This window comes from Fusarium oxysporum, chromosome II (assembly GCF_013085055.1).
Source record: "Fusarium oxysporum Fo47 chromosome II, complete sequence".
Lineage (NCBI taxonomy): Eukaryota > Fungi > Ascomycota > Sordariomycetes > Hypocreales > Nectriaceae > Fusarium > Fusarium oxysporum.
The window spans coordinates 3,047,517-3,073,307 of NC_072841.1; the positions used below are offsets into that span (position 1 = coordinate 3,047,517).

The 25,791-nt window shown below is 49.3% G+C and overlaps 9 protein-coding genes across 9 annotated transcripts; 2 read left to right on the forward strand and 7 right to left on the reverse strand.

The window, feature by feature from the left end:
• Positions 1–542: 542 nt before the first annotated feature.
• On the reverse strand, positions 543–2,006 carry FOBCDRAFT_15921 (uncharacterized protein). Its single transcript, XM_031173769.3, has 5 exons — positions 1,847–2,006; positions 1,584–1,748; positions 1,063–1,518; positions 860–1,000; positions 543–795 (listed from the first exon to the last, which is right to left on the reverse strand). Exons 1-5 carry the CDS (start codon positions 1,913–1,915, stop codon positions 652–654), a joined length of 975 nt encoding a protein of 324 aa, XP_031050554.2. The 5' UTR covers positions 1,916–2,006; the 3' UTR covers positions 543–651.
• A 631-nt stretch (positions 2,007–2,637) lies between these two features.
• Positions 2,638–4,467, reverse strand: FOBCDRAFT_237008 (thiamine diphosphate-binding protein; the record flags this gene model as incomplete). Its single annotated transcript, XM_031173772.2, has 3 exons — positions 2,638–2,938; positions 2,992–4,225; positions 4,290–4,467. The coding sequence occupies 3 exons, from the start codon at positions 4,465–4,467 to the stop codon at positions 2,638–2,640; spliced, it is 1,713 nt and encodes a 570-aa protein (XP_031050557.2).
• Positions 4,468–7,404: 2,937 nt separating this feature from the next.
• On the reverse strand, positions 7,405–8,323 carry FOBCDRAFT_15933 (flavin-linked sulfhydryl oxidase). The gene is made up of 2 exons (XM_031173774.3): positions 7,921–8,323; positions 7,405–7,863 (listed from the first exon to the last, which is right to left on the reverse strand). The coding sequence occupies exons 1-2, from the start codon at positions 8,046–8,048 to the stop codon at positions 7,434–7,436; spliced, it is 558 nt and encodes a 185-aa protein (XP_031050559.1). The 5' UTR covers positions 8,049–8,323; the 3' UTR covers positions 7,405–7,433.
• Positions 8,324–8,688: 365 nt separating this feature from the next.
• FOBCDRAFT_269419 (fungal-specific transcription factor domain-containing protein) lies at positions 8,689–11,047 on the reverse strand (the record flags this gene model as incomplete). Its single annotated transcript, XM_031173775.2, has 6 exons — positions 8,689–8,888; positions 8,943–10,149; positions 10,199–10,230; positions 10,280–10,499; positions 10,549–10,909; positions 10,962–11,047. The coding sequence occupies 6 exons, from the start codon at positions 11,045–11,047 to the stop codon at positions 8,689–8,691; spliced, it is 2,106 nt and encodes a 701-aa protein (XP_031050560.2).
• Positions 11,048–11,755: 708 nt separating this feature from the next.
• On the forward strand, positions 11,756–13,492 carry FOBCDRAFT_248116 (major facilitator superfamily domain-containing protein; the record flags this gene model as incomplete). Its single annotated transcript, XM_031173776.3, has 4 exons — positions 11,756–11,860; positions 11,909–12,190; positions 12,242–12,577; positions 12,626–13,492. The coding sequence occupies 4 exons, from the start codon at positions 11,756–11,758 to the stop codon at positions 13,490–13,492; spliced, it is 1,590 nt and encodes a 529-aa protein (XP_031050561.3).
• A 432-nt stretch (positions 13,493–13,924) lies between these two features.
• Positions 13,925–14,959, forward strand: FOBCDRAFT_269421 (tetrapyrrole biosynthesis, uroporphyrinogen III synthase; the record flags this gene model as incomplete). The annotated part of the gene is made up of 2 exons (XM_059611429.1): positions 13,925–14,234; positions 14,304–14,959. 2 exons carry the CDS (start codon positions 13,925–13,927, stop codon positions 14,957–14,959), a joined length of 966 nt encoding a protein of 321 aa, XP_059466778.1.
• A 35-nt stretch (positions 14,960–14,994) lies between these two features.
• FOBCDRAFT_15956 (uncharacterized protein) lies at positions 14,995–16,493 on the reverse strand. Its single transcript, XM_031173779.3, has 2 exons — positions 15,793–16,493; positions 14,995–15,740 (listed from the first exon to the last, which is right to left on the reverse strand). Exons 1-2 carry the CDS (start codon positions 16,309–16,311, stop codon positions 15,285–15,287), a joined length of 975 nt encoding a protein of 324 aa, XP_031050564.2. The 5' UTR covers positions 16,312–16,493; the 3' UTR covers positions 14,995–15,284.
• A 1,031-nt stretch (positions 16,494–17,524) lies between these two features.
• Positions 17,525–18,966, reverse strand: FOBCDRAFT_15967 (mitogen activated protein kinase). Its single transcript, XM_031173780.3, has 4 exons — positions 18,694–18,966; positions 18,438–18,633; positions 18,000–18,381; positions 17,525–17,939 (listed from the first exon to the last, which is right to left on the reverse strand). The coding sequence occupies exons 1-4, from the start codon at positions 18,804–18,806 to the stop codon at positions 17,563–17,565; spliced, it is 1,068 nt and encodes a 355-aa protein (XP_031050565.1). The 5' UTR covers positions 18,807–18,966; the 3' UTR covers positions 17,525–17,562.
• A 2,229-nt stretch (positions 18,967–21,195) lies between these two features.
• On the reverse strand, positions 21,196–24,668 carry FOBCDRAFT_215159 (uncharacterized protein). The gene is made up of 3 exons (XM_031173783.3): positions 23,776–24,668; positions 21,504–23,717; positions 21,196–21,448 (listed from the first exon to the last, which is right to left on the reverse strand). The coding sequence occupies exons 1-3, from the start codon at positions 24,388–24,390 to the stop codon at positions 21,437–21,439; spliced, it is 2,841 nt and encodes a 946-aa protein (XP_031050568.2). The 5' UTR covers positions 24,391–24,668; the 3' UTR covers positions 21,196–21,436.
• Positions 24,669–25,791: the final 1,123 nt, after the last annotated feature.

Below are 25,791 nucleotides of genomic sequence, written 5' to 3' on the forward strand. Positions count from 1 at the left end.
CCCACATCCCGTGTACAACAAAGCCACGGCTGATCAATCTCCTGAGTTGTGCGCCAAAGCCCATATCTCGATCCCTAATCTCGGGGTAGCTTGAGAGCTAGACACGATAGATCGTAGTAGCTTCCCCCATAATAGCAGCACGTAGACTTCTCCACTGTTGACCAGCAGCCGCTGAAACGCATAATCACTCTGTTGTCTCTCATGATATTCTGGCAGAAAATCCCATTCTATTCACCGATATATGCCGATCCTTCTCTGTCCCCATCGCCGTGTGGCCTTCCCAATTCCTTGGGGAAGAGGAACCCTGCACTTTGGGGGTCGTAGTGTTAATCCTCCCTGTTGAGTTTGTTACAAAACCCCATAGCCCCAAGTAGATTGGATACATGAAATGCTTGGCTATCCTGGCACGGAACTTCGGACATCGAAATCCCATCTTTGCAGATAGCTATGCCATATTTCCACTGACTGGATGGATGGGTGGTTGGTTGTCTGACGCCACACCACGTTGAAACCTAAGTGATCCTGCTCGGATCCGACCCCAACGGTCTCCTCTGTGCAGCCATGAGGCAAAAGGGCCTCGATTCGTCTGGAATGTCCAATACTATCCATAGGCAAACACACCTCTCACACGCGAGTGGCTCAAAAGATAGCTCACGTTGATTCCGCGACTCCCTCGCCTTCAGGCTTTCCCTTCTGCTGCTTATCCTCCAGGGCCACCTTGTACAGCTCATTGAGATTGTAACGCTTCAGCTCCTCGCTCTCCTTGCCATCGACAACCGAGACTCCGCAGAACGTCTCAACGCTAGTTAGCTACGTGCCACCGCGATAGGTCCAATACGCGAGAGGAGGGGCCGCTTACCTGGAAAATCTCAACCAACACCACCTTGTCGGGACTCGTCAGGTTGACCTTGTGCTTAGGGCTGACCAAGTCCGCAATCTTCTTGATCACCTCGCTCGACTTGAAGGCGGTGTGATTCCGGATGTTATACCTGATGGCGTACTGAAGGGGTCATCGTCAGCTTCAAATAATGATGCTTTCCGCGAATCACATTGTTTACTTACCGTGCAGGCTGCAGGCCCCTCACCATCTTGCTCTGATGTAGCGGGCTCTGCGGAAGCATCCTCTCCCGACTCGCTTTTGAGTTCAAAGTGAGACTCCATCACGGTGCGGGCTACGCGTTCAATACCCTTGTCTGTCGCCTTGTCCGTATCAAAGATAGGCGTCAAGCGGTTGATGTACTTGGTCTTGCGTTGCATAGGATCCGGGCAGTCCTTGGCATCCTGACAGGCCTTGGTGACAAGCTTGAGAGGTTCAACGGGCTTGACAGTCTTCATGAAGAAGACACAGTCGAGGCCAGTTCCGATGGGTGTGAAGGTCTGCTTCGTCTTGGGCTTTGGCTGTGCCATGCTGGCCAACTCCTTCTCAATAGACGCCTCAATGTCACCGGCATCTTCATCATCCTCGTCGTTGTCTCCATCCTCATTCGGGGGCTTCACTCCGAACAGTGACTCTCCGTACTGAAACAAGTTAGTTTACCAAGCCCTCCAATAGACTGAAAGGGTATCATGAGCGAGTGCCATACCTCGTTACAAAGGTTCTTGAACTCCGTAATCGCCTTGCCCTTCATTCCTCTCGCGTAAGTTACCCAGATTCCGGCATCGTTGACCTCTAAAGTCCTTCCAAGCTCGGTCTGCTCAGTTTTCCTGGCTTTTTGGTGTGGCGTTTGCCATTTACCACCACTGCCTCCCTTTTCAAATGTTAGCTCAGTCTGTTCAATAAGCCATGAACAGTCTCCCAGGGCCAAATAAGAGCCTGATCGCCGACAATGGCTCCTTATTTGCTTACCTTGCTCTTCTTGGTGGCTGGGCCATTGCCTCCAGGGCCCTGCTTTCGCTTTCCAGCTCCGTCACTCATGATCACCTCTGATATCCTACTGTAACTGATAAAATATATGCAAATAGATATTCGTGACGCCGCAGGAGCCTTTTCAAAATGAAGCTTGGAGAGTGAGTCTTGTTGCTGTTGAGCTAGGTCGTTGCGCGTGGAGAATTTTGGTAGAGGCGAATCACGTGTGCTGATTGGTGCCTTTATAGTTGAGAAAGACGATCAACATTTGAAGAGAGAAAGCTAATAAATATTTCTGAACTATACTGATATGCTTTATTTACCATAAATAAAGATCTCTTATACTGAATCGAGTTGATTAGAAAAGGATAGATGAAGGCGGCTCAAGATGCTATTGAACAAAAAATCGTAACAAGCCAGAGGCTTCAGATACCGCATGATGAAGTATATCACAGCCCACATCTCCAGATGCCGCAGACTTTGAGATTAAAAGGTTAACTCGTTCACAAGTTATGTTCATTTCGAATTATTTCAGTAGAGTTTGAATAACAACGTTGTAAACATGCGTCACCAACTTGTCGACAACCAATAATATAGTTAGCCATCACCAGTTAGATAAGAGAATATTAAAGTTATAGGAAAATCGCTTTTCAATTTGAGGTACATAAAACATAAACCATCGTCCGCCACTCTATAGTATAAACCATAAACCACTGAAATCATTATTATGTTCTCCAGGAACGTTTTCCAAAACCCCGTCTATCAAATTTCACTCTTTCTTGAGTAACCGTTTAGTGCTTCTTGGCGTTGTTCCTAGCACTGGCCTCGGCAGTCATGATCAGAGCGCGAGGAGCATCCTCTCTGGGCATGTAGAGCTCGACGAATTGCAAGCACTCAGCAGCGTTGAACTCCTTGTTGGTGAGGAGCTCGTTGAGCTCAGTCTTGGTCTTGATCTGGAAGGTCTTGCAGGTCTTCTCGCCGCCGAAGACGCTGACGAGGTCCTTGTACTTCCAGTTGTTGATGTCGTTGTAGACAGCATCCATACCGTGGATGAATCGCTCAATGGTGAAGCCATCGTTGCAGATGACGAAACTAGAACAAGAGTTAGTAAAAGACACAGGAGATGATCAGTCTTGAAAACATACATTGTGGGCTTGAGGTGATGTCGGATCATGGTGCTCAGCTCCTGAGCGGTCAATTGGAAAGATCCATCACCAACAAAGAGGATTGTTCGGCCTTCCTTGCCAGCATCCTTAGCAGCGAGGGCAGCACCCTGGCAAGCACCAACGGACCAGCCGATGCTGCCCCAGAGAACTTGGCTGAGGGCGGTGACGTTGCGGGGGAATCGAGTGTCCCAGATACCGAAGTTAGCGGTACCAGTCTCAGTGACGACGATGTCGTTGGGGATGAGGTATTCGCCGACACGGGGCCAGAGCCAGGCCTGTGTGATGATCTCAGAGTCGTCGGTGTTCTTCTCGACCTCGTTCCTGACCTCAGGGATAGAAGGAGCGGGCATAGACTTGGGGTCGACTCGGTCGATGATCTTGCGGAGGACACCACGCATGGCAACGCCGGGGTATGTGGAGTAGCGGACCTTGCAGTGAGTACTGTGGAAATCAACAGAGTTGATTTGTGATGTGCGGTAAGAGAAACCGGTGGTGTTGAAATCACTCTTGAGAGCACCAATGGTGAGAAGGAGATCAGAGCCCTCAACTATAGACTGGGCACGAGCGGGATGAGAGCCGTCACCAGCGAAGACACCACCATAGTTGGGGTGGTCCTCGTTCACAGCACCCTTACCCATGGGGGTAACAAAGACGGGAAGGTCGAGCTTGTCAATGAGCTGGTGAACCTCCTTGACAACACGGTGACGGATAGCACAAGAGTCGACAAGGATGACAGGGCGCTGAGCAGCGTACATAGCCTTGAGGATCTCATCAACGACGAAGTCCTCGTTACCGGGGTCGTTCTGAGGCTCAGACAGGTCGATGGGGGTGTCAAGCCGAGCACCCTCAACCTTCTCCTGGACCATATCGGTAGGGACCATGATGTAGACGGGACGAGAGCGGAGCCAGCAAGTGCGGAGAGCAGTATCGATCTGCTCGGCGATCTCGGAGGGCTTGTTGAGCTTGGCGACGTTGCAAGAGATTTGAGCGCTCATGTTGGCAAAGACATCAAAGTCACCGTTTCCGAGAGTGTGGTGAAGAAGCATCTGGTCACGCTGAGAGATGGTAGAAGGGCATCCAACAATGTGGACGACGGGGATGTGCTCGGAGTAAGAGCCAGCAACACCGTTGACGGCAGAGAGCTCACCAACACCGAAGGTGGTGATGAGAGCAGCCATCTTGGTGACACGGGCATATCCATCAGCAGCGTAGGCTAAGATTGTTATGTTAGTGAGATGGCGCTTTGAGGTTGTTGATGAAGTCATGATGAAACTCACCAGCGTTAAGCTCGTTAACACTGCCGACCCACTTGAGGTTGCATTGAGGAAGATAGTCGAGGGCGACGAGGTTGTAGTCACCGGGAACACCGTGAACAGATCGAACACCGACTTCGTAGAGACGCTTGAAGAGGTATTCAGCCACGTCAATTGGCTTTTGGAGGTTGGAGTTGCTCATGATTGCGGATTGATCGGTAAATTGTTAGGTGAGATAAAGGTTGATGTGGAGGGGTAATAGAGGAAGCTCGAAGCTTATTTGTAGGATGAGAGAGATGTTAGAGGATGAGGGGAAGATGATATGAGATGTCTAGGTTAAGAAGTAACCAAGACAACCAAAAGAGGAATGTGATTGATTGTTTGATCGATGGAATGATGAGGAAGGAAGAGAAGATGTTTTCGGTGGAGGGGGAAGGAGGTGTTTATACGTTTGATGCTTCACCTTGGTTGCTTAGCTACTACGTACTTACGTATCTGTAGAGCTATGACTGTGAGCAATACAATTGAAGCTTGTTGGCAGGTGTGCACCCTCACAAATCGGGTGTACACTCAGCAGTTTACCTACCTTACAGTGTAGCTTGTCACCAATGATATCCTTGCTCTTCCTTGCTCCTAAACCTCAATGGGTTGATCTGATCTGATCTGATTGATTGCACCAAAAATAAGACCATGGTCAAAATGAGCCCAGTCCTGTCCTGTCCTGTTCTGGCCCTGTAAGTGTCACTAGAATCGGACCTGTCAAGGAGACAGCACGGGCATAAGCCCAGTAGCAAATTTGACCGTTATTCTCGGCTTCAGAATGTCACGATATTCCCTCGCTCGCTCCCGACTAGAAGCGGCCGAAGCCGCGATAGTGAGTGACAGTACAGTAAAAGCTACGGTGACGGCGATAAGAGTCCTCTGATGGTGATGTAATGACCCTCCACGGGCTACCAGAGTCAACGCCACGCACACGGGAGGGCGGCTCTTTTACTGCGAACTAGGCTCTAACTCTGCATTAGCCGCAGCTATTTTTTTTTTCTCTCCCCTTCTGTAGCAGATCCATTGTATGCCTAGTATGCGTAGGTAGCGACCGACAGTCAGAAAATCATATGATGCCATTGTGCCCTGTTTACGGGCCCTCCCAATCGGGCAGACTTTGTCAAGGGTGGAATCTTGATGCTAACTACGGGTCTAAGAACGTCTAGAAACAATTCAATGCCACAGAATGAGTGGATACCTCGATAGAAATCGGATGCTTTCTTTTTGACGGCGACAGGGGAACAACGGGACGATGAGAAAAAAGTAAGGAAAGATGCGATGCCAGCCACGATCAAATCTGCATGGATTCACCCTCGATAATCCTTGGCGTGCCTTGTCTTTGCTTGTCAGAGCCAACTCCGGCCATCCCGGCGAGTCCGGACCTGTGCAGCCGAGCGAGCACCGGCCGGGATCATAGTCCGTAAAACAATACCCGGAGATTCTAGTCTCAGCCTGCGGTTGGAATTGGAATGGATGGATATTTGGAAATGGCGTTGTTTTTCCTCTCGAGATGCGTGCGACCGGCAATCGACAAGACAACGGGGGTCCAACTGCGTATGTACGCATTAAGTTACCTAGATCCAGGGACCACCATCATTAATTGTTTCCATGGATGTCGATATCGCTATCGTTGCAAGGTCTGCGGTGGTGGATGTCCATGTCGACCCTGAATAGCCTCCTCATTCAAGGATGACATAACGAGACTTTTTATGTCGACAGTACCTATTCTTACTGTCCAACTGTATCTTTACTTCCTTAGTTACCGGGTAAATTGCGTATGAACAACAAGCGGCACAAGTTGCATACAAGCGTAGCATTCATGTTTATCACTGGCGTACGTACGCGTGTAGTAATGCTGAGGCAAGAGATGACTATGCATTACATTACAGAAGAGAAAAAATAGTCTCAACCAACTATCCATTCACAACTCTCTACGTACAACACTCCAATCGATAAAGCAATCAAGAGGAAAACAGCATCAAGCCCAATTCAAGACAGGGATCTCGTGTCCGTAAAAGGCCCTTTCAGTCGTACTGTAACTCAATAACATCCCGTAATCGACATCCGATTATCACGACCAATATCATTTCAAGCCTCTTCTTTCCTATGTTTTCCGCTCTTTGCCGTAAAATATCAAACCGATATCGTGTTACAATAGCGGGACGATATCAAATCTTTTTCTTCATCGACGGATAAAGAGCATGGATTCAGAGGGGCCATGACAGGCATTGGCTGCGAGATGGGATGTTGCAGGGTAAGGTAACCTGAGATGTTGGGAACTATCTATACACCACCTTGGCCCTAGCTATGCCATGCCTCTTGGAAGAGAACTGTAGTTGGTGGTTTTTGGCAAAAAGGCGGTCCGGTAGTTGTGTTGTACAGCCGTGTCATGTCAGATCATTCTTATCGCCGCCTAAAGGGAGTTCACCGAAACGAGCAGGGATGTACAGCTAGGGTGGTGAATTGGCGAGACCAGCTCCCTGGGATATCGTGCTTCCGCTACGTTCCTGAATTTGACCTCATTAGATGGCTGTATTGAACTGACTCAATATCGTACTCACCCTACAGGGCTGGCTTTGTCTAAGAGGAAGCTATAACTGCTGATGTCGGAAATTGGACACTGCTTTAGAGCGGTGTACAGAATTATTGATGCTCACATTCACTTAATGGTGGGACTCGATGTATTTGGCTTCATGATATGTTACACCTGTTGTACATCTATCGATTACCGTGAGATGAGATTCTATGCATGCAGTTCTCGCTTCGCCTCTACTATACAGCTCATGCTCCATCATGAAATATCCATCCAAAATCGGCGGTTCCCAAGCCCCGCTCATAGACGTTTCAAACCGTTTTGCCCATCATTTCTTCCTCTGTCTATAGAAAAAGTCATTGCCATCCCACGCCTTCATCGGTCCGGCATTGACCACGCGAGTATGTATGTATCCACACAACAGCCAACGGTCCATCATGTCATTCTCCAATCGGTGTACAATCGCTCGGGGGCCCAAATATTGTACACCGCACACCGAAACCACAATGAGTCGAGGCCTCTGACAAATTGGTAGGCGTGTTAGCCTCCCGGCCCGATCCAGCAGCCAGCCTCAACCTCAGCTCAGAGACAGCTTAATCGCATCTTCCATCCTTCCAGCCTGTCCGCCACCGCTCCTCCCACTTGGAACAGTCGAACTCAGGCTTGCCCAATTTGCGGTTGACGTCGTTGTGTGCGCCGCACAGCCACTTGCCGAACTCATCACGACTGTTGACCTGTGGCGCTTCTCGTTTTAGATAACCCTGGAAATCTTCTGCGCAGACCCAGCAAGGATATAGCTTAGAGAATAGACCGACAAAGCTGAGAAGGTCTGATTTTTGGCCGCTTGACGGCTGTTCCGGATACTGAGCGGCAATAGAGTGAAGCAATGTCCATGTACTACGGCCTAGCACCTCAACATCTGGAGGGCAGTCGGCTGGAGGACCCTTGACCTTTGCAGCATCCTGTTTGAGAGTACTCTTTGTCTGGGAAGCCCATGCAGCAAAAGACGTACAATTCCGGCATCTGAACAAGGGTCAGTCGAATAGGGCTCCATTTGCAGGGCGTAACGATGAAACTCACGGCTTGCCGTCAGGGCCTAGTACCACTCCCTTGGGGATCCTCTTAGGCGGCTCAGCAGAGCCTCCTACCGACGACGCAGGGGCAGCGGGCGCAGCCGCCTGCTGTTGATCGTTTGGATCGCTCGACATTGAATGACGCCACTTGTGGTGGTGAGATCTCTGATTCTGGCTCTAACTCGACTTCTGAGGCGAGCTACCGCTAAGGAATAAGACAGGAACAAGCAGTCGGCGCTTTCGGTGGAATTATTAGGGACTGAGTAAGTGAAACAAATCAGGTAAGCAATCAATCAATTAATGTCAACGAACGAAACGCCACGAAAGAATCTAGGGACTGAAAAGAAGAACTAGAATTGGGGTCTAGAGACTTTTACGATTGTCGTGGTGTGACGTCTATTTGTCAGCCTCTGTCTACATAGAAGAAAAGAAGCTAAACTGCCAGGATGTTAAAACATTCTATCAACTGTCTATTGACAGAATTCGAGGCTATTTCTTATCGATAAGCTATCAAATCCTGGAAGCTTCCAGGGGCAGGCCAAATTCAGGCCGGAGCAGCGCCATCTTCCGGGTGATTATGGGGCGAGGCAACCCACTCTCAACTCGTTGCCGATGGAGCTTCTTTAGTTGAGGATGTGCATTCTTCACTCTAGCATCCTTTCCGGTTGAGTCTTGTTTCGTCTCTTGAAAACGTATGATTAATTCATGATTATACGGAAGTGGCGATTCAAGCATCTCCGTCAAATCGCTTCTTATTTGCCAATGTCTATGACAGTCAGCTCGTGTTTCCAAAAGGCGAACTTGACAATCCCGTTGCAGCTGTATCATTCATGAACTCATCCATGACCTTGCTCAACGCTGTCATATCATCGCCAACTGAGAAAAAGGACGGGTCCAATGCCATGGTTTGACCGAATGTGTTATCAAAACCGCCAAGGTGGTTCTCCGCGGATGACAGAGATGAATGATTAAATGCTATACACAAGAATCAGCAGCAAATAACGAGACTTGAAAGGTAAAGAGACTTACCGGTGGATGGTGATGAAACAGACACCGAACTCTTCCGATCTTGCTCAAGCATGACCGATATCGCCTTGACAGCTCTTTGAGCTTCAAGAGATTGGTCGGATCTCGTCTCCCAGATGTCCTTTGCTAAAATCAAAGCTCGCAAGATATCACTTCGCCGATGCAAATCACGTCCTGCATCGTATCTACTCAACGCAAAGCACAGCATCATGGTAGCTTGCATGAACTCGTGTCTAAGTGGTGCGGCAACTCTCCAGCGTATGTTGTACATGAGGCCTCCTGGTTGAGTTTCTTCGTTCATGCGTCGCTGGTGCTCCAGGATCGCCAAGGCGGCCTTGATGCATATCTCATTGGATCCGACATTCTCTTCTCCCGCTGACCCTCTGACGAAACTGTGTCGATGGAGGAGGTAGATGGCTTTCTGGGTGATGATATCAAGCATCATTCGATTGAGGATTGTGGCTGGACTATCCGCAATCGACTCTTCGAGAGGCTTTAGCCTGAGCCAGTCGGGCAAGAAATCTGTGGCTCTCTCGAGCTTGGCCTGTAAGGTCGCAATAGTAGCTGGTGAAGGGGGTCCTGCTTCGGTTGTGTCGTATATCTCAGCAGCAACCTTGATAACTCCATGCCTGTGGATATTAAACGCCAACATGGAAGGTTCTGAATGTGGCCTCTCAGGCGGAAGGGTATTGTGCTCAAAACCAATGTCGCTATCCAAAAGATACGAGGGCGGGCGAGTGTCGCATTGGGAATCTTTGATAATACGTGGGAGCCCGATCTGGGTACTGGTGAAGAAGTCGATGCTGTACAAAGCTGTCCACGCTCGTCGCCGAAGCTCAGCTTGCAAAGGTCGGATATTTGGCCAGTGGGATGGCTCACGATGAAGACCCATCCGCATGGCTATCCTTATGATAACGCCCATGAGAACCCAGTTTCCAATATTTGCATCGGCGTCGGCCTCTTGGTCAACAGCAAAGTGCAATATGAGTGTCTCAACCGTGTGCGCGCTGGAACGAAGGTAATCTCCAGCAACCAAGCAGTGGATAGTGAGCGTTCGGTAAGTATCCAGCGTTGTTTGCAGTTCAGAAGCGGACACGCCATGGACCCCTGCCTCCTTTTTCTGCAGCGATACAGCCATACTCATGATGCTGAACAAGAACCCGACCCAGATGATAGAGGCACCTGAGGGGTTTACCCAGAAATTTGCATACTATAGATGGATTAGCAATTGTCCCCTTGGATTTTTGTTGTATGCTGACTTCTGCAAGGAATTTGCCTCGATGAAGGATGACTAGTAAGAGGGAGTTAGCAGTTGGCTGAATATGAAAGCCATGACTTACTTGAGTCGAAAGTGTTGAAGTACTGGAAGATGTATCTGTCAACTATCTTGCGAGGAGGAACCAAAGCTAGGATCTGGTCTACGGGAAGACACGAAACATTAGCAAGTAGAGATATTCTCGCTGTCTGAGACTGCTGTATCAAGCCACTAGCAAAAGGAGAAGACCCTTCACTGACAATGTCAGAGCCATCATCAGTGAGCTCATCTCTGAGTTGTTGAATCTGGAGTATCCTGTCAGTCGAAAGTCTTCATAATGTGTCTTATTCTTACATCTTCCAATATTGTGGCCCAATGTGAGCTACCTGTGTACACAGCCTGGTCATCTGCCAGATTCAGGTTTCCCATTCGAGCATTTGGTGATGTGCCTGATGCAGTAGGCTCAAAACCACTCGAGGCATTGTCTGCTTGGGCTGTGTCGCTCATCGACTTGTTTGAGCTCTCAGCCTTATCTCTCAGTTCTGTCACCAGATTCTCAAGACGAGCTATTCTCTGGCGAGCTTTCTGACTTCTGTTATGAGGTCTGTAATCGATGGCATCCTTGCGTTCTTGTTCCGAGCACGTGAAGATGCATTCGGTAGGTTTTCCGCGCCGTGTGCAGGCGCCGCACGGTGACTGTCTATCGCATCGAAGTCTGTAATACAGTCAACACCATATTGGGTGTCACTCTGGTTTGTCTGGCTTACTTGCGTCCCCTGCAGAAATTACAGCTGAGGATTGGCTTCTCACGTTTTCTTGTTGGAGGTTTTGACTGTGCTTGATGAGTTTCCATGAGTTAGAGCGGTGAGGGCTTATTTGCCTCTTAATCTGACACAAATGATGAAGCTAGTGTAAACTGAAGTTTGACTACTGGACGTGAAGTCATTTTCACTCATGATCCTAAGAGCCACACGTGATTCAGCACCGATGATACCCAACAGAAGAGAACACAATCAGATATATTGTATAGTTTGTAAAATATACTGTTTGAGATCTGGTTTAATACGCATCCTGAGAACCCCAAGTCAATCACGGAATGTTCCTTGAGTAATGGTCTCTAATATTGCCGGTTAAACTATAACCATCAATCTCATATTCATATTGAGTAAGACGGATAAACGGAATGGAAACAATTAAATAAAGCGGCTCAGCCTCTCATCTTTGTTTCAAGCAGTAAGAGCGGACAAACGAAGGATTTTCGGACGTTGATCCTTCGTGGAGGGTCACTCAGCGGACGGTCGGACGGTCATGGTGTAAGCTCATTGGTCAGTTTTGACTGTCCGAAATACCATTTCTCTACGGACATTGTCGATGGATTTCATGGCGGACATTTTGTGATATACCGATAATTATATATAACAACAAGAGAATTCGATGATTCCACTCGATCCAATTCAATCATATCCTCCACAACAATTACATTCTACAACTGTATTAGCAACTTGCTCATTCAACCTCAACTACTCCTCTATTTAGACTACACTTCTTATATACCATCACAATGATCGCCCCAGACAATGCCCCGGCCGATGTGGTCTACCCAAAAGGCATGAAGTTTGCCATATTAATGATTTCGCTCTATATCAGCATGTTCCTGGTTGCCTTGGTATGTCCTGTAAACACTCGATACTATGACACAACTAACTGTCTTCAGGACAAACTCATCATCTCGACTGCTATTCCCGCTATCACGAACGACTTTCATGCTGCGAGTGACCTTGGCTGGTATGGCACAGCTTACCTTCTTACCAACTGTGCCTTCTTGCTAGTATTCGGCAAACTATACACCATCTTGGATATCAAGACCACTTTCATGACTGCCATGGTACTCTTTGAGATTGGCTCAGCTATTTGTGGTGCCGCCCCAAATTCGATTGCTTTCATCATTGGAAGAGCTGTCGCAGGTCTAGGCGGTGCTGGTACTCAATCTGGTATCGTGAGTTGTCCCCTATTGCCCCGAGGGCAACACCCTCACTCACACTGTTAGCTCGTCATCATTGTCTATGCTGTCCCTCTTGAGAAGCGACCTCAGTACCAAGGTCTCTTCGGTGCAGTCTTTGGAATCGCTTCAGCTATTGGACCCGTTATTGGAGGTGTCTTCACAACTCACGTCACATGGAGATGGTGCTTCTACATAAACCTCCCCCTTGGCGCCGTTGTCTTGACCTTCGTCTTCCTATTTCTCCAAGTTCCCCGTCAATCGACTGAGAAGACCGGTCTCATGTACAAGCTCCAGCAGCTAAACTTACTCGGCTTGGTTGCTCTTATCCCTGGAGTCGTATGCCTCTGCCTGGCTCTCCAATGGGGTGGCTTCGAGTATAGCGTAGGTGTTTGTCCCCTGTGCTGCATCGACTCAACTAACACCACTTAGTGGAACAATGGTCGTATTATTGCTTTGCTGGTGGTTGCTTTCACTCTCCTCATCGCCTTTGTCCTCGTCCAGATCTGGAAGCCCGAACAAGCAACTGTCCCTCCTCACATCTTCGCCAAGCGCAGCATCTTCGGTGGCTTTTGGGTGAGCTTCTGTATTGGTGCCCACCAGACACTGTTGATTTACTTCCTCCCTGTCTGGTTTCAGGTCATCAACGGAGATTCTGCCATGGACAGTGGTATTCATCTCTTGGCCATGGTACTCGCTCTTGTTGTTGGATCCATCATCAGCGGTGTTCTTACCTCTCGCATTGGATATTATATGCCGTTCCTCATTGCCGGAATCTGCATCTCTTCCATCGGCGCTGGCCTTTTTACTATCCTTGGCACCAATGCTTCAGAAGGCCAATGGATTGGATATCAGATTGTATATGGCTTTGGTCTCGGTGCTTGTTCCCAGGCTCCCAACATGGCTGCCCAGACTGTGCTCCCACGCAACCAGGTATCGATTGGTGCTTCACTCGTCATCTTTGCCCAAACACTCTCTGGTGCCATTTTCGTTTCTGTTGGCACCAACGTTCTCGATGGTGAATTGGCCAAGCGTTTGTCCGCTTTTGCAAGGGTTACTCCCAAGCAGATCGAGTCAGCTGGTTTAACAGGGCTTCTCAAGACTATCCCTGAGAAGTTCCACAAGGAGACACTGACTGCCTACAACGATTCGCTGCATGTTTGCTTCCGCGTCGCACTCATCATGGCTTGCCTGGCTATCTTGGGGGCGTTGGCTATGGAGTGGGCCAGCGTGAAGAAAGAAGTAGTCGAGACAAAAAAGGAGAGTGACAATGAGGCAGAGGAGAAGTCGGTTGCTTGATTGCTTAGGTTGCTTGTACGAAGGCGTTGGAGTTATTGTTGATAGATGGTTGTTTCTGCATCGAATACCCAGCTCGATAATTAGATCTCATTCACTATTCACAAAATTATATGTTATTACAATAACTGTCTTTGTTATCAAAAAGTCACCTTGACAAACCAGTGAAGATATTCAGTGAACCTGATGGAACCTGGAAGCTCTTCAACTGCCGTCCCTATCGATAAAGCTGTCGCCCACTTTTCCCATGAGCCCCTCACCCCCATCCCACCTTCCGAGTCTCCGAAAGTTGCTGATCTTCCCACCTCATGATCTCGACTTCGTTCTCCCATTGATCACCTCTCCGCCATTCTTTCATCCTAAAAACTACGCATCGATAGTATCGCCAGCCGCATGAATCCATACATATACGCATCAGACCAATCTCAACTCATCATGACAACTACCAATTCCACCACGGAGCAAGCCTCCAGAATACCTGTTCTCCTACTCAAGACGAGATCGAGCCCTGGCGATTCCTACGAGGATCTTTTCTCAGAATCTAGTATTCATGGCAGTCGTTTTGCGCCGCAGTTCGTGCCTGTTCTGCTGCATCAATTTCACAGTGATGGCATGAAGGAAGTCGCAGCGCTACTTCGCGATCGCCGCATCGGAAACCAGGAACATCATGAATACGGCGGCTTGATCTTCACATCGCAACGCGCCGTCGAAGCTTTTGTGAAGCTTGTCGAAGATGGCAAAGCCGGTACGTCATAACCTTGGAGTAATCATATCTCTATAACCACCTCAGCTAACACAATCTCTCTTGCGACAGAGGACACTCCCAACCCTGAGGATAACACCTCATGGCCCCATCTACAGAACATCCCCGTCTACAGTGTCGGCCCCGCCACTACTCGCGCCCTCGCCGCCGTCCCTCAAGATCCTCCTCTCAAAGTCTTTGGTAGCCACACAGGCAACGGCGCAGCCCTGGCTCCTTTTATCCTCGCCCACTACTACGAATGGTACCGCGACCAAGCTCGTGCGACTCTCCCGCCGATTCTATTCCTCGTTGGAGAGACCCGTCGTGACATCATCCCCAAAACGCTACAGGACGGCGCACTACCGGATACAGAGCGCATTCGTGTGACAGAGACGGTCGTCTATGGGACGGGTGTCATGGAGAGCTTTCCGGTTGATCTACGCAGGGTCCTCAGCGAAACGCGCAATGATCCTATGCGATGGATTGTGGTATTCTCACCAACCGGATGCGATAGTATGCTTCGAGTCATGGGAATTCTGGATCCTGAAACCAATAAAGTGTATAAGGGCTACGAACGGGACGGCAAGACGTTTATCGCGACCATCGGACCTACGACGAGAGATCACCTGCTGTCCTTTGGATTCGAGCCTGACGTGTGCGCAGAGTCACCGACACCTCAAGGAGTACTGGAAGGGATCCAGGCGTTTATGGCCAAGAGACAGAGCTGAGACAGGGAGCAATAAAACATTTGATCTTTTTGTAAGAATATTTGCGGAGTATTGAAAGGGCCACTAATGGTGTAAAGAGTTGGGAGTATCAGCTCCGGGTATCATTGATTTTTACTGATCTTGCCTTGAATATTTTTTGCTGTTGTCCACCTTGTTATATACCCAAAAACTTTATCCAAACAAAGGTCGCTCTGCCTTCACAGCACACAGATCTTCCTTCTTCCCATTGATCATCAATTTAATGAGAGACCAATCCGCCTGCGAATACCATATCATAACACCGAGCGCCATGCAAACATGTGAGAGCCATACCGAAGCATCATCATCATACGCCCATAACCCAGAGTTCGACTCCGATGACGCCAAATTTGGTTCCCTCGTCACTCAGAGGTTCGTTACCAAAGGTTTCGCACCTTGAGCTATGTCCGTTTTCAAGTCCGTTGTCTAACCATAGCCCGTAGTGCCCACCGCCTGATCCAACACTTAGAAAGCCGGTCTCGCAGTTGATGCAGAAGTCATTTAGACCACTGTATGGGAATGCTTTGAACCTGACAGCTTCGCTAGGTGTAGGCGACGGCGCGCGAGAATGTGTAGGGGTGTTGCTCTCCGACGAAGGCGGTGGCGGGGCGAGCGTTGTAATTCGAGAGTTCAGGTTTGTCGTATCAGCTGATGGAGGTGGTGGAAGAGGCGTGATAGTCGAGGCTCGCCAGAGGAAGCATTCGCCGTTACCGAAGTACGAGTGCGCAGGATGCGGGTATTCGGATAGGTATGCGCCAAAGATCTAAGCATGTTAGTTAACGGCATAACGTCATATGAGCTCACTCGATACGCACCCCTCCTTCTAGGTCTTTGACGACCAGGACAAAACCAGCTCGTTTGCCTTCGTATTGTCGACAGCGCTGATACAGAGTCGCCAAGCTCGCGCCGTCCTGCTCAAGGCTGTAGACCAGATGCCAGTCGTCCACGATGCGTAGACGCTCAGGAACCATGGTGCGAATCTCCTCCGCGACAGCGGCCGTCAGTAACTTAGCCGACGTGGGCGTGCCCTGACGATAACCATGAAGAACAAGAGGATCCAGAGGTGGAGGACGAAGGGGGCTCGCTGTACGGCGCACGGGTGTGAAGACACCGTTTATACCGTCTTTTGTGCCATTGCCGTTGTGGTACTTGTAGTCGTCGTCGTAGGCGGTGTCGGCCTGGCTAGGGAACGAACCCTCACTAGAGAAGCGACGGATGAGGCCGGTCCACATGTTTGTGATGTAGGATGCAGAGGCGCGATTAGGATTGTTGGGTGTAGCGGCGCCAGAAGATTCGGGAGTTTCGGGGGATTCGTTGCGGTCAGAAGAGCTCATGACGTGTAAACACAGAGTCTAGTGATAGTGATGGTCAAATTAGGAAGCCCAGGAGGTCATAGATACGAGATTTGAAGCATTTGGTGATCAGGAAGTTGAATAAGAATAGTGCCGTTGCTAAAAGGGAGACAGGAGGTTGATATGTAGTGTCGAGATCTAAGACATTGGAGGGAATGAATAAGTTCTGACGCTGCTATGGTAAGGTAAGGTAATGGAGGGTAGCTGTTGGAGATAGAGGGCATGAGATTGGGGGAGCTAGTGGAGCTAGATATAGCGGGGTTAACGCCTAGAACAAGACTTAAAAGAACATGATCTTGACAATTGATGCACTAACATTAATAAGTTCTAACTCACTTTCATCGCTTGAAAATGGATATATTTCAGGCAGCAATTGCCACATTTTCTGCCGAATACTCAAAAGCTTACAACGAATTGCGTGGTGATTCATAAGCCTGTGGTCTCTTTTATTGGCCACATGCATGTATGTAGGTACACGCTGGCAAACTTCATGATCGTCATCAACACCAGAGCCTCAAGCACCAAAACGCTAGCTCGATATGGCCAACGGCCTATCACGGCTGAATTGCTGGCTCGGTCTAGACCTTTTGATCTGTTGTCTTGTCACTCGGACTCTCTGATTGTCACGTTCCTGAAGGTAAGTTGGCGGATGAGGATTGGGCGAAACAAAAGTCATGATATTACTTGATGTCTCTATTTGATTAGTAGTCTCTCAACGTGTATAGTTCCTGACATGCAGAGAGAATACTCTAACATCTAAGTTTGCTACTAACTCTGTTTCACTGTTGATCACCTGCGTATGCTCAACATCGTATCATCATGAAGTTTTTTTCTTGGGATATAACAACTAAAAAAAGAAATGGCTGCAATGTGCACTTCATCAAATCATCTTCAAGTCCCATGTTTGCCTTTTTCAGACTCTGACTCGGATCCTGACTCTGGCCCATGTCTTTGATCCTGTTTCCCTACATTTGGCCATCTTTCAACATCAAGTTTGCCCTAAAAGACCCATGCCATGTGCATACTATGCAGAATAAACTAACAGATGATTCTGTGTATGTTTGCGTGCGTGAGGGTTGTGCTGTGGTCTATCTATCTTCTCCAAATTCTGCCACTTATCTTCCTCTCAAATATCACAACTATGAGCACGCCTGCTAGCAAGAGATAACCCGTCAGAGGTGTCTCGGATCGCAGATCCTAGATGCCTCGCCGATCTTCGTTATCATACCACATTTACCTCATAATCTCCTGGTAGATCAACTGCTTCAGCTGCTCCTTGCTCAGGTTGTCTTTGTGCTTGTCAAAGTCAAAGAACTCCTCAGGGATCGGGGGCGCTGTTGGCTCATCCTCGGGATCGTGGTAAGGCTCAAGGTATGGGTGCTTCAGAGCTTCCTCCACGGTAATGCGCTTAACAGGGTTGAATGCGAGGAGCTTCTCGAGCAGGTCGAGGGCCAGATCCGAGGTCTTGGGGAATAGAGTTCGGAAGGGAACCTTCTTCTTGAAGGGGAGCGATCGAATGTATTCTCTAGCGCGGCGCGACTTGATTCCATAGTAATCCTCCATAGTGGGCGTGCCCAGCACATCCAGAATGAGTGTCAACTGGTGGTGGTCTAGCGGTCAAATGGTCAGCAAAGAGCTCTATCGTCTCACGCATTTCAACAATCACTTACAGTCCTTGCCAGGGAAAAGAGGCTTGCCGCTGAGCATCTCGGCGAGAATGCAGCCAACCGACCACACATCAATAGCCTTGGTGTACTCTTTGAAAGTCAACATGATCTCGGGCGCACGGTACCATCGAGTCGCGACGTATTCAGTCATGAAACCGGAGTTGTCCTCCTGGGAAGCAGCGGATCGCGCAAGACCAAAATCGCAAACCTTGAGATCACAGTTGGCGTTGAGGAGGAGGTTGGAGGGCTTCAAGTCTCGGTGCAGCACATTGGCTGAGTGCATGGCCTTGAGGGCGCGGAGGGTCTGGTAGATGAAGTACTGGCAGTGGTCGTCAGAAAGGTCCTGGGTGCGGATGACTCGGTGCATATCCGTCTCCATCAGCTCCTGTATCGTTCGTTAGTCTGCTGTTGCTATTGCGACTGAGCGCTGGCGGCACAAACCTGGATCAAGTAGACTTCATTAAATGACTCGTAGTTTCGGGGCTTCTGGATATCGAGAATGGAGATGATGTTCTCGTGGTTGAAATATCGCAACAGCTTCATCTCTCGCAGGGTTCTTAGACAGAACATGGAGTGATCGAAAGGAGTGATCTTCTTGATAGCGACCTTTTGGCCGGAGGGCTTGTGAATGGCAGAGCTGGGGGAGTATTAGAATTTGATACACTGCGCAAATCGCACGAGACACGAGAAAACATACCAGACAACACCATAGGCGCCCTCGCCAACAACATCCTGAATATCATACTGCTCGCTCACGTTGAACGAGATCTTGCGGGACCCCGCAGCGTTAGGGGGGTTCGATCGAGACATGGTCGCGGTGAAGAGGAGGGGAAAGCTGAAGAGGATTAGAGCGACCGAAAAGCTACGACTGATGCCGTGTAGAGAAGAATGCGCAGTCGCTCGATCGGTCGGTCGAGATGTTGTAGAAATAAGGTAGAGTCAAGTCAAGTCAAGAGAAACGGACCAGCCAAGCAAGACTAAGAAGGCTCCTTTGTTGGTACTGGAGGGATCTGGATCTGGACCAGCTGGACTGGCTTGAACTGGCTGGGCAGGACTGGACTGGACTGGCTGATTAAGGATGATTTGAGGGGTTAGGTATTGAGCTCCACCCAATACAATCGCAAGATTTGATTATCGACGAGACTCAACGGAGTCGAGCGAGATATGCAGTTGATGATTTATAGCGACTGAAAAAGGAACCAAAGTGTAACGATGTAAAATAGGTAGGTATTTAGTAGAAAAAAAGGGTTGACAGCGACGGGGAGTTATAGTAGCGATAAAGTAGTTGAGCAGCTACAGATGGAACAGAAGAGCTCCACGTCCGCTCGGGCCGTGCTGATGCTGGTTCAAATAGCCCAGTTCGCAAGTTGAGAGCGCGGGGCAGAAGAGGGTCTTGCACTGCTGTAATGGCCCGTACAGAGGCTAGCGCGTCGTGGCAGAGGCCCAGGTTTCAGTTCGGTTCGCCGTCGTCGACGGTGAGTATAGGTAAGAAAGGGTAAGGATATTGCTGCACGGGCTATTTCTTAGGGGAGACAGTCTTCCGAATCTAGCAGTTGAATTGGTCTGTGAGTAAGGTATCCCGTACGTAGAGAGAGAGAGAGAGAGGTATTGCCTCTGGCTGGGTCTGGATCTGACACAAAAGGAATGGAGGATAACTTTTAAAACAAGACAGGTTGGCTGAGATGTGAAACAAGCACGATGAGTCAAGGCAAGGCAAGACAAGACGGACGGAACAGAAGGGTAGTTATTAAGTAATACCACTAGTTCAATCAATCATTTCTTTCGTCATCTGATTCTTTGTCCCGTTGGGCTGATGACTGAGATGTGATAAAGCCAAAGCTGGGCGGCTAAGAACCAACAACTACTTGCTCAAGCTGGTGGAGGTGTCACCTCAGCCTGATAGTGGACATCCAGTGACTTGTCCTCAATGCAAAGAAAGGACTCAGAATATGACAGAGTGTCCTTTGAGTTTACCTACGCAGGCAGATCTCTTCAAGGGAATGCGTGATCGCAAGACGAAACGAAACCCTTGAAGAATAAACCAAGGTTCATGGTTCATGGACAGGTCCAGAACATCTGCAATGATCGCCAGGAGGGGCATCAACAACGCCAACATTGCCGAAATGCTATTGAATAAACAATAGAGCAGTTGAACCTGGAACAACTAAACACAGAATAACGGGATGACAGAGCAACTATCCATCATCTCGGATATTGCAGTACGAGACTCCTTGGATATAGTGGATGACCCTGGATTAACAAGCTTAACTTAAGGGTGATAACGATTGAAGGAAGGCAAAGTGGGGGAGGGGAGAGGCGAGCTCTCTGATTGACTTTGACCATGGAACGGGCGGGACGGACAGCTTCCCGTCAGGTACCTGACGATACGTGATAATCACAGAAACAACAGAGAAGTCCAATGTATCCGTCTGTAACAGACCTAAACGAAACGAAGACACTGTAGCATCACCCTCTGAGACGAAACGTTACAGAATCTCCCAATGACATGACGCTAGCGATTCAAAATACTGGGCGTTTAGCATCTGACAGCCCCGAAAACATGGCGAATGCTACTCTGCCCTCGCGTCTTCTTCAGTGGACCGCATCAACCCCTGTTCGACAAAGATTCCTCTATGCGTTTCACCAACCTAATGCCATGCCGCTTCACATGTTACCGACTCTAATTTTTTCTCAACGGCATGACCTGAACTGAACTGAACTGAGCTGATTCACCTGGATAGGTAGGTAGGAATGTATGTGAAGAGAAGAACTGTGTCTCTGTGTTCTTAAAATAAACTACCCAGCGCCTAATTCTAGCCATCATTGGCTACTTGGCTCGATAGGCGCGTGCGTTTCACACCCACCGACTCGGCGGCGTTTCATCATTGGATAGCGAGGTCCTTGCATCTCATGTACCAACTCAACTCAACTCTGCAGGGGAACATCGCGTCTGCGGCTGCGTCTGGTGCCTGTATCAGATTTCATGGGGACCAACCCCTCGGTCATGGATTCATCCAAGGAATCGGGTCTCCTTTCCGTTTGGTTTCTGAGGAAATGCATTTCTAAAAATATCATGCATTACTATGCATGTCAGTCTATGGTTGTTGGTTGACTGTATCATATCTTGACCCTGGTTGTGCTGTTTAATGCTATCATCATGGGCCCCTCTGCTCTGTAGAACATCATCATGATCATGATGGCAATGGTCTCAACATCACCTCACCCCGTCACGTTAGGTAATCTTCACGATTGCTCACAAAACAATTCATTCACTCTAATTGACACCGTTCGTCCTCGCATCCCTGTTACCAAAAACAGCCGACTGCTTCTCCAGGACCTCGACTCCAGTCATTGAACCCTCCTCATCCCGATCCCAATATTACAAGGACAGATCCGACCCACTCCTCCGTCTACAAACGCTCAACTTTTCGTGAGCTACTCTACTGAACAACCTTGATACAAAGGTTAGTTTGTCATCTCAGCCAATGTTGTCGTCGATCAACTCACCTTTTCTCTCAACATGCCTAGCCATTGAGCTGCGCTTACACCCTGGTCGGCTCGATCCTCCACGAGTAGCGTCTGCGCCCAGAGCTTCAGACTAGGTTCTCCGTCTTCTCGCACGATATACAGGTGGGGCAATGTAATGCTGCCAACCCCTAGTGACTTGTGGTCACGGCTCTTCTGAACAATAGCTCGCACGCGTTCGTTGAAGTCTCCCTCAAGCTCGGGTACGCGACCCTTGCCGACCTGGATCTGGCCTCTGTCTTCCACTCCAAACACATCTTGCACCAATTGCGGTACGGCGTCACGGCCGACCCACAAGAACTGAGTTTGTCCATCATCGATGAGGTACAAACCGTAGGGCACAAGCCTCTCTGAAGACAGGTTGAGCGCAGGAGGGAGCGCAATGTGGCCCGTCTCCTGGTCGGGAACTCCCGCGTTGTCGGGCATATCATGTAGTGAGTAGAGTCGTGGGTAAATGTAGCGCATCAAGAGAGGCACAGGAAGTGTTGACAGGAGGCAGAGAGCTGCCGATCTGATGTCGGAGGGGATTTGAGATGACTTGCGGAGACCAACGTTCTTGATCAGCCCCAGGAACAGGAGGGGAAGACCGCGGAGGTTGGCGGGGAATTGCAGACCGCCACCCATGCTGCCTCCAGCCAGCTCCTTCTTGAATGTCTGCAAGAGTTCGGTAACCTTGCTCTGCAGAGCGTCGCGGGCCGCATCGAGGCCGCTTGAAAGGGCCCGCTCCACGGCCTTGTGGCTGAAGTAAGTGGTAATGGCACACTGGTCCGCTGAGGCGTACATATCGGATAGATTGGTCGTTGTAGGAAGGGCCAGAGTCATGACTCGGATGCGACGCTCACCATTGCAGGTTGTGTGCAACACTGCCGCTTGGAGGCAGATGACGTTCTTGGTAAGATTCTCATCAATAGCCACCTCGACAACGTAACATTGATCGCGGGGGAAGGCGGGGAAAGCGCAGAGATCAGAGCTTCGGTTGAAGAAGTTGCCGTAGAATGTGTTCATTCTCAGACCACTTGTGGCTCGGACTCGGAGAACAGCTTCCAGACCAATTTCAGACGAAAGATAGTCGCTGAACTCTGAAGCAAACTTGAGGGCATCCTCAGGTCGCGAGGCATGCCAGCCTGGGTAGAACCAGGTCTGACCGCCGGTGTAGCGAGGGAGGTTGCTAAGCGAAGCCACATCTTGATACTGTGATGAGAAGAGGAACATATCAATAGAGACCTGGCTCTTTGAGCATTCGACGGCAAAGCTCTTGTAGAAACTGTTGGCTGTTTGAAGCAGAGCTCCCTCCTTTGATGTGCCAAGAAGCTTCTTATCCTCGCGCATCTCGAGCTTGCCGACACCAAGGTTAGGCAGGGAAGCAGTCAAAACAACAATCTTGCCTCCGAGGGTGGAGATAAGCTTGTGAGCTGCACGCAGGGCTGATCCCATGCATGAACCATTGCTCTGGTTGTTCTGGAACATATCGGGAAGCTTCTGCAGGAACTTCTCAACGCTTTGTCGGCTCTCGCTAAGAGGGACCAGGAGCTCGTTAGGGATAGGCAGGAAAGGTTCATCGAGATCGCTGACAACCAGCATATTGGTCTCGCCATTCTCATCAGTATCTTTGGGGATCGAGAAGTAGTGGAGGCTAGAGTCCACGGCCAAGAAACCAAGGCGCGTGCGGCGATCAGCATTTGGTATCCTGTCAAGGCTGTCCAGAATGGTGCGGGCTGCGGTGGCCACGAGTCCGGTTGAAACAGCAGCGTAGCTGACATCGAAACAGAACAGGTAGATGAGGGGCTGAGGTGGGCGAACCATGTACTCCTGGGGAGCAACAAACTCAACAACAGCATGGTTCAGCTCGGGTCGCTGCCATCGGTCGACACTCTGCTGGGCAGCGGCATCCCAATCGAAAGCCTGAGGAACATCGTTGGTCAGATTACACATATTACACCTCCATCGGTGTCCCTGGTCCAGGAAAGTAACATAAGGGTTGATGTATGTTCTACAACGTCGGCAACGCGAGATGACCTGATCCTGCACAACAGGTACGGGATCCTCATCGTCGTGGAGAGAACCGTAGGGCTGGATGACGAGCGCAAGGGGCAGCTTGGACTTCTTCAGGAGCGAGTGGGTGGTGGGAACAGCGTTGAGAGTTGATCGGAAATATCGCGGGGAGCAGTTGGCGTCGGGGGATGGAGTAACACTCGTCTAATAGGTGAAAGTTAATGATTGACAAAATTACCATGCCTGAAAATAAGCAACTCACGTTGGGAGGAAGAACAATCGGGGGCGGGGGAAGGTCAAGCTCCGAGACATTGAAGGGCTGGCTAAGGAGATCAGTTGGATAGAGCTGGTTCAGAACAGCAGGGCGAGGAGGCTGAGCGGCCTGGGGTTGTTGAGCCTGACCACCAATGTTCATGTTGCCGACGCCTTGAGTAATGCCGCCAACTCCTGGCGCGGGCTGCTGAGCACCAGGTGCTGGGTATCCTTGATCGGGAGCTTGGTAGCCATATTGAGGAGCCTGGGGAGCAGCGGGTTGCTGTGCGCCGTATCCCTGGGGATATTGGTATCCTTGAGGGGCAGCGGCTTGAGGTTCGGCCTGATAACCTCCATAACCTGGCTGAGCGGGAGGGGCACCGAATTGCTGAGGAGCTCCGCCGGTCTGAGCACCGGCGACGGCGTTGGCACCGGTACCGACCTCGAAAGCCTGAGCCGCATATCCTCGCTTCTTCTTCTTGTGGCCTTGATCGTGGGGCTGTTGCTGTTGGGCGGCGGCAGGGTCCTCGTAAGCTTGTTGAGGTTGCTGTTCTTGGCCAGCATATTGATCGTATTGCTGGGCTGGATAGCCGCCGAAGCCATCACCAGGAGGGGGCATCGACATGGTTGAAGTGTGAAGGGAGCAGTGTCGCACCCGAGGTTGAGGTAAGGTATATATATGTATGTGTAAACGGTGTCGGTCAATCGGTCGAGAAACAGTTCAAAAGGCGCTGCAGAGGAGCAGGCGTTTTAGCAATTAGTAGAAAATGGGAGAGTAAAAGGCAACTCCCGATCCGAAGCTCCCAGTCGACGAAATCTGGATGTTGGACTGGGATGGAGGAGGATAAATGGAGGTGGGTGTTTGGCGGTTGATGAGCTCAGAGCTGTTAGGTAGCGTAGCCTGTGTCAGTCTGCATGTCTGGCCTCTTCGCATTGGTCACCGCCACAGCGACAAAGCCAAGAATCCTGTAGTGCCAAAGGAGGGGCTACCTATCTCATGGTTGCCTGAGCCACGCTATCAGATGCCAGAGACGGCGAGAAGAGGACAACGATATCACTAGATATCCTCACGTGTTGATATGAGTCAATTCAGAAGAGCAATCCATTAGATTTTGTAAATGTGTCCATACTCATCGATACTACAAGCAAACTTAGAGCTTGGAGCTACCGTGGCGTCAAAGCTTCACTGGAAGCTCTGGTGGGAGTGCACAGCCACATCCATTGTACAAGATCATGTACCAGTATAATTCAAGAACTGTAGCTGTCATGAGAATAGGTATTTCCTAAAACTTATATTCCTGTGCCTAACCAGATGTGTGTCTCCTATCATACTGAATGAAGTAATTTGACTTGTTCTCGATATGGATAATAATAGCCTTCAACTTGTCACCCTATAGTACGCAAGTCTTGCAAATGGTGGTAGATGTTGAGTTGCCAGTATCGAATTAAGAGCGATATGCTTTAGGCTTGTATAACTTAATGAAGCTCATCCTTGATTGGTTTTTTGAAACTCATGTTGACTCTTGGTTTTGATCTATATCTCAATCGCCAACATCTGTTACCCCGGGAACTCTGTCTCAGGCCAAATGAATACACAAAAGCGCACGTCGTCCAAAGAGCAGTCTAAAGATTACTCCTAGAGCCCTGGTGAGCTTTTTAACCAAGAACTTCCATGATATCATAGGTCACTGGAAGTGAAACCCCAGTGTTGGCCTACACGAAACAATTCATGCACATCTGGGCAACGATAAGATGTATTCACCAAGAGAATCTTATAAGTAGATTAGGAAAACATCTGAGCCGAAAGGCGTTTCATACAGTTGTCTTGGTCAATATGCTATTATGTGGTGAATTTGACTATGTGTCGATAAATTCGAACACCTCACTGTGGTGTAAGTGGTCAAATTTGCTAAAAGAAGCAGCATAGAATCATAAGAGTTAGGTAGAACTAGTGATGCATAGGACAAGGAGAGAAAGACTACAGTAGTCACGTTACTTACATGATGTTAAGCCGTGTGAGTAGGAA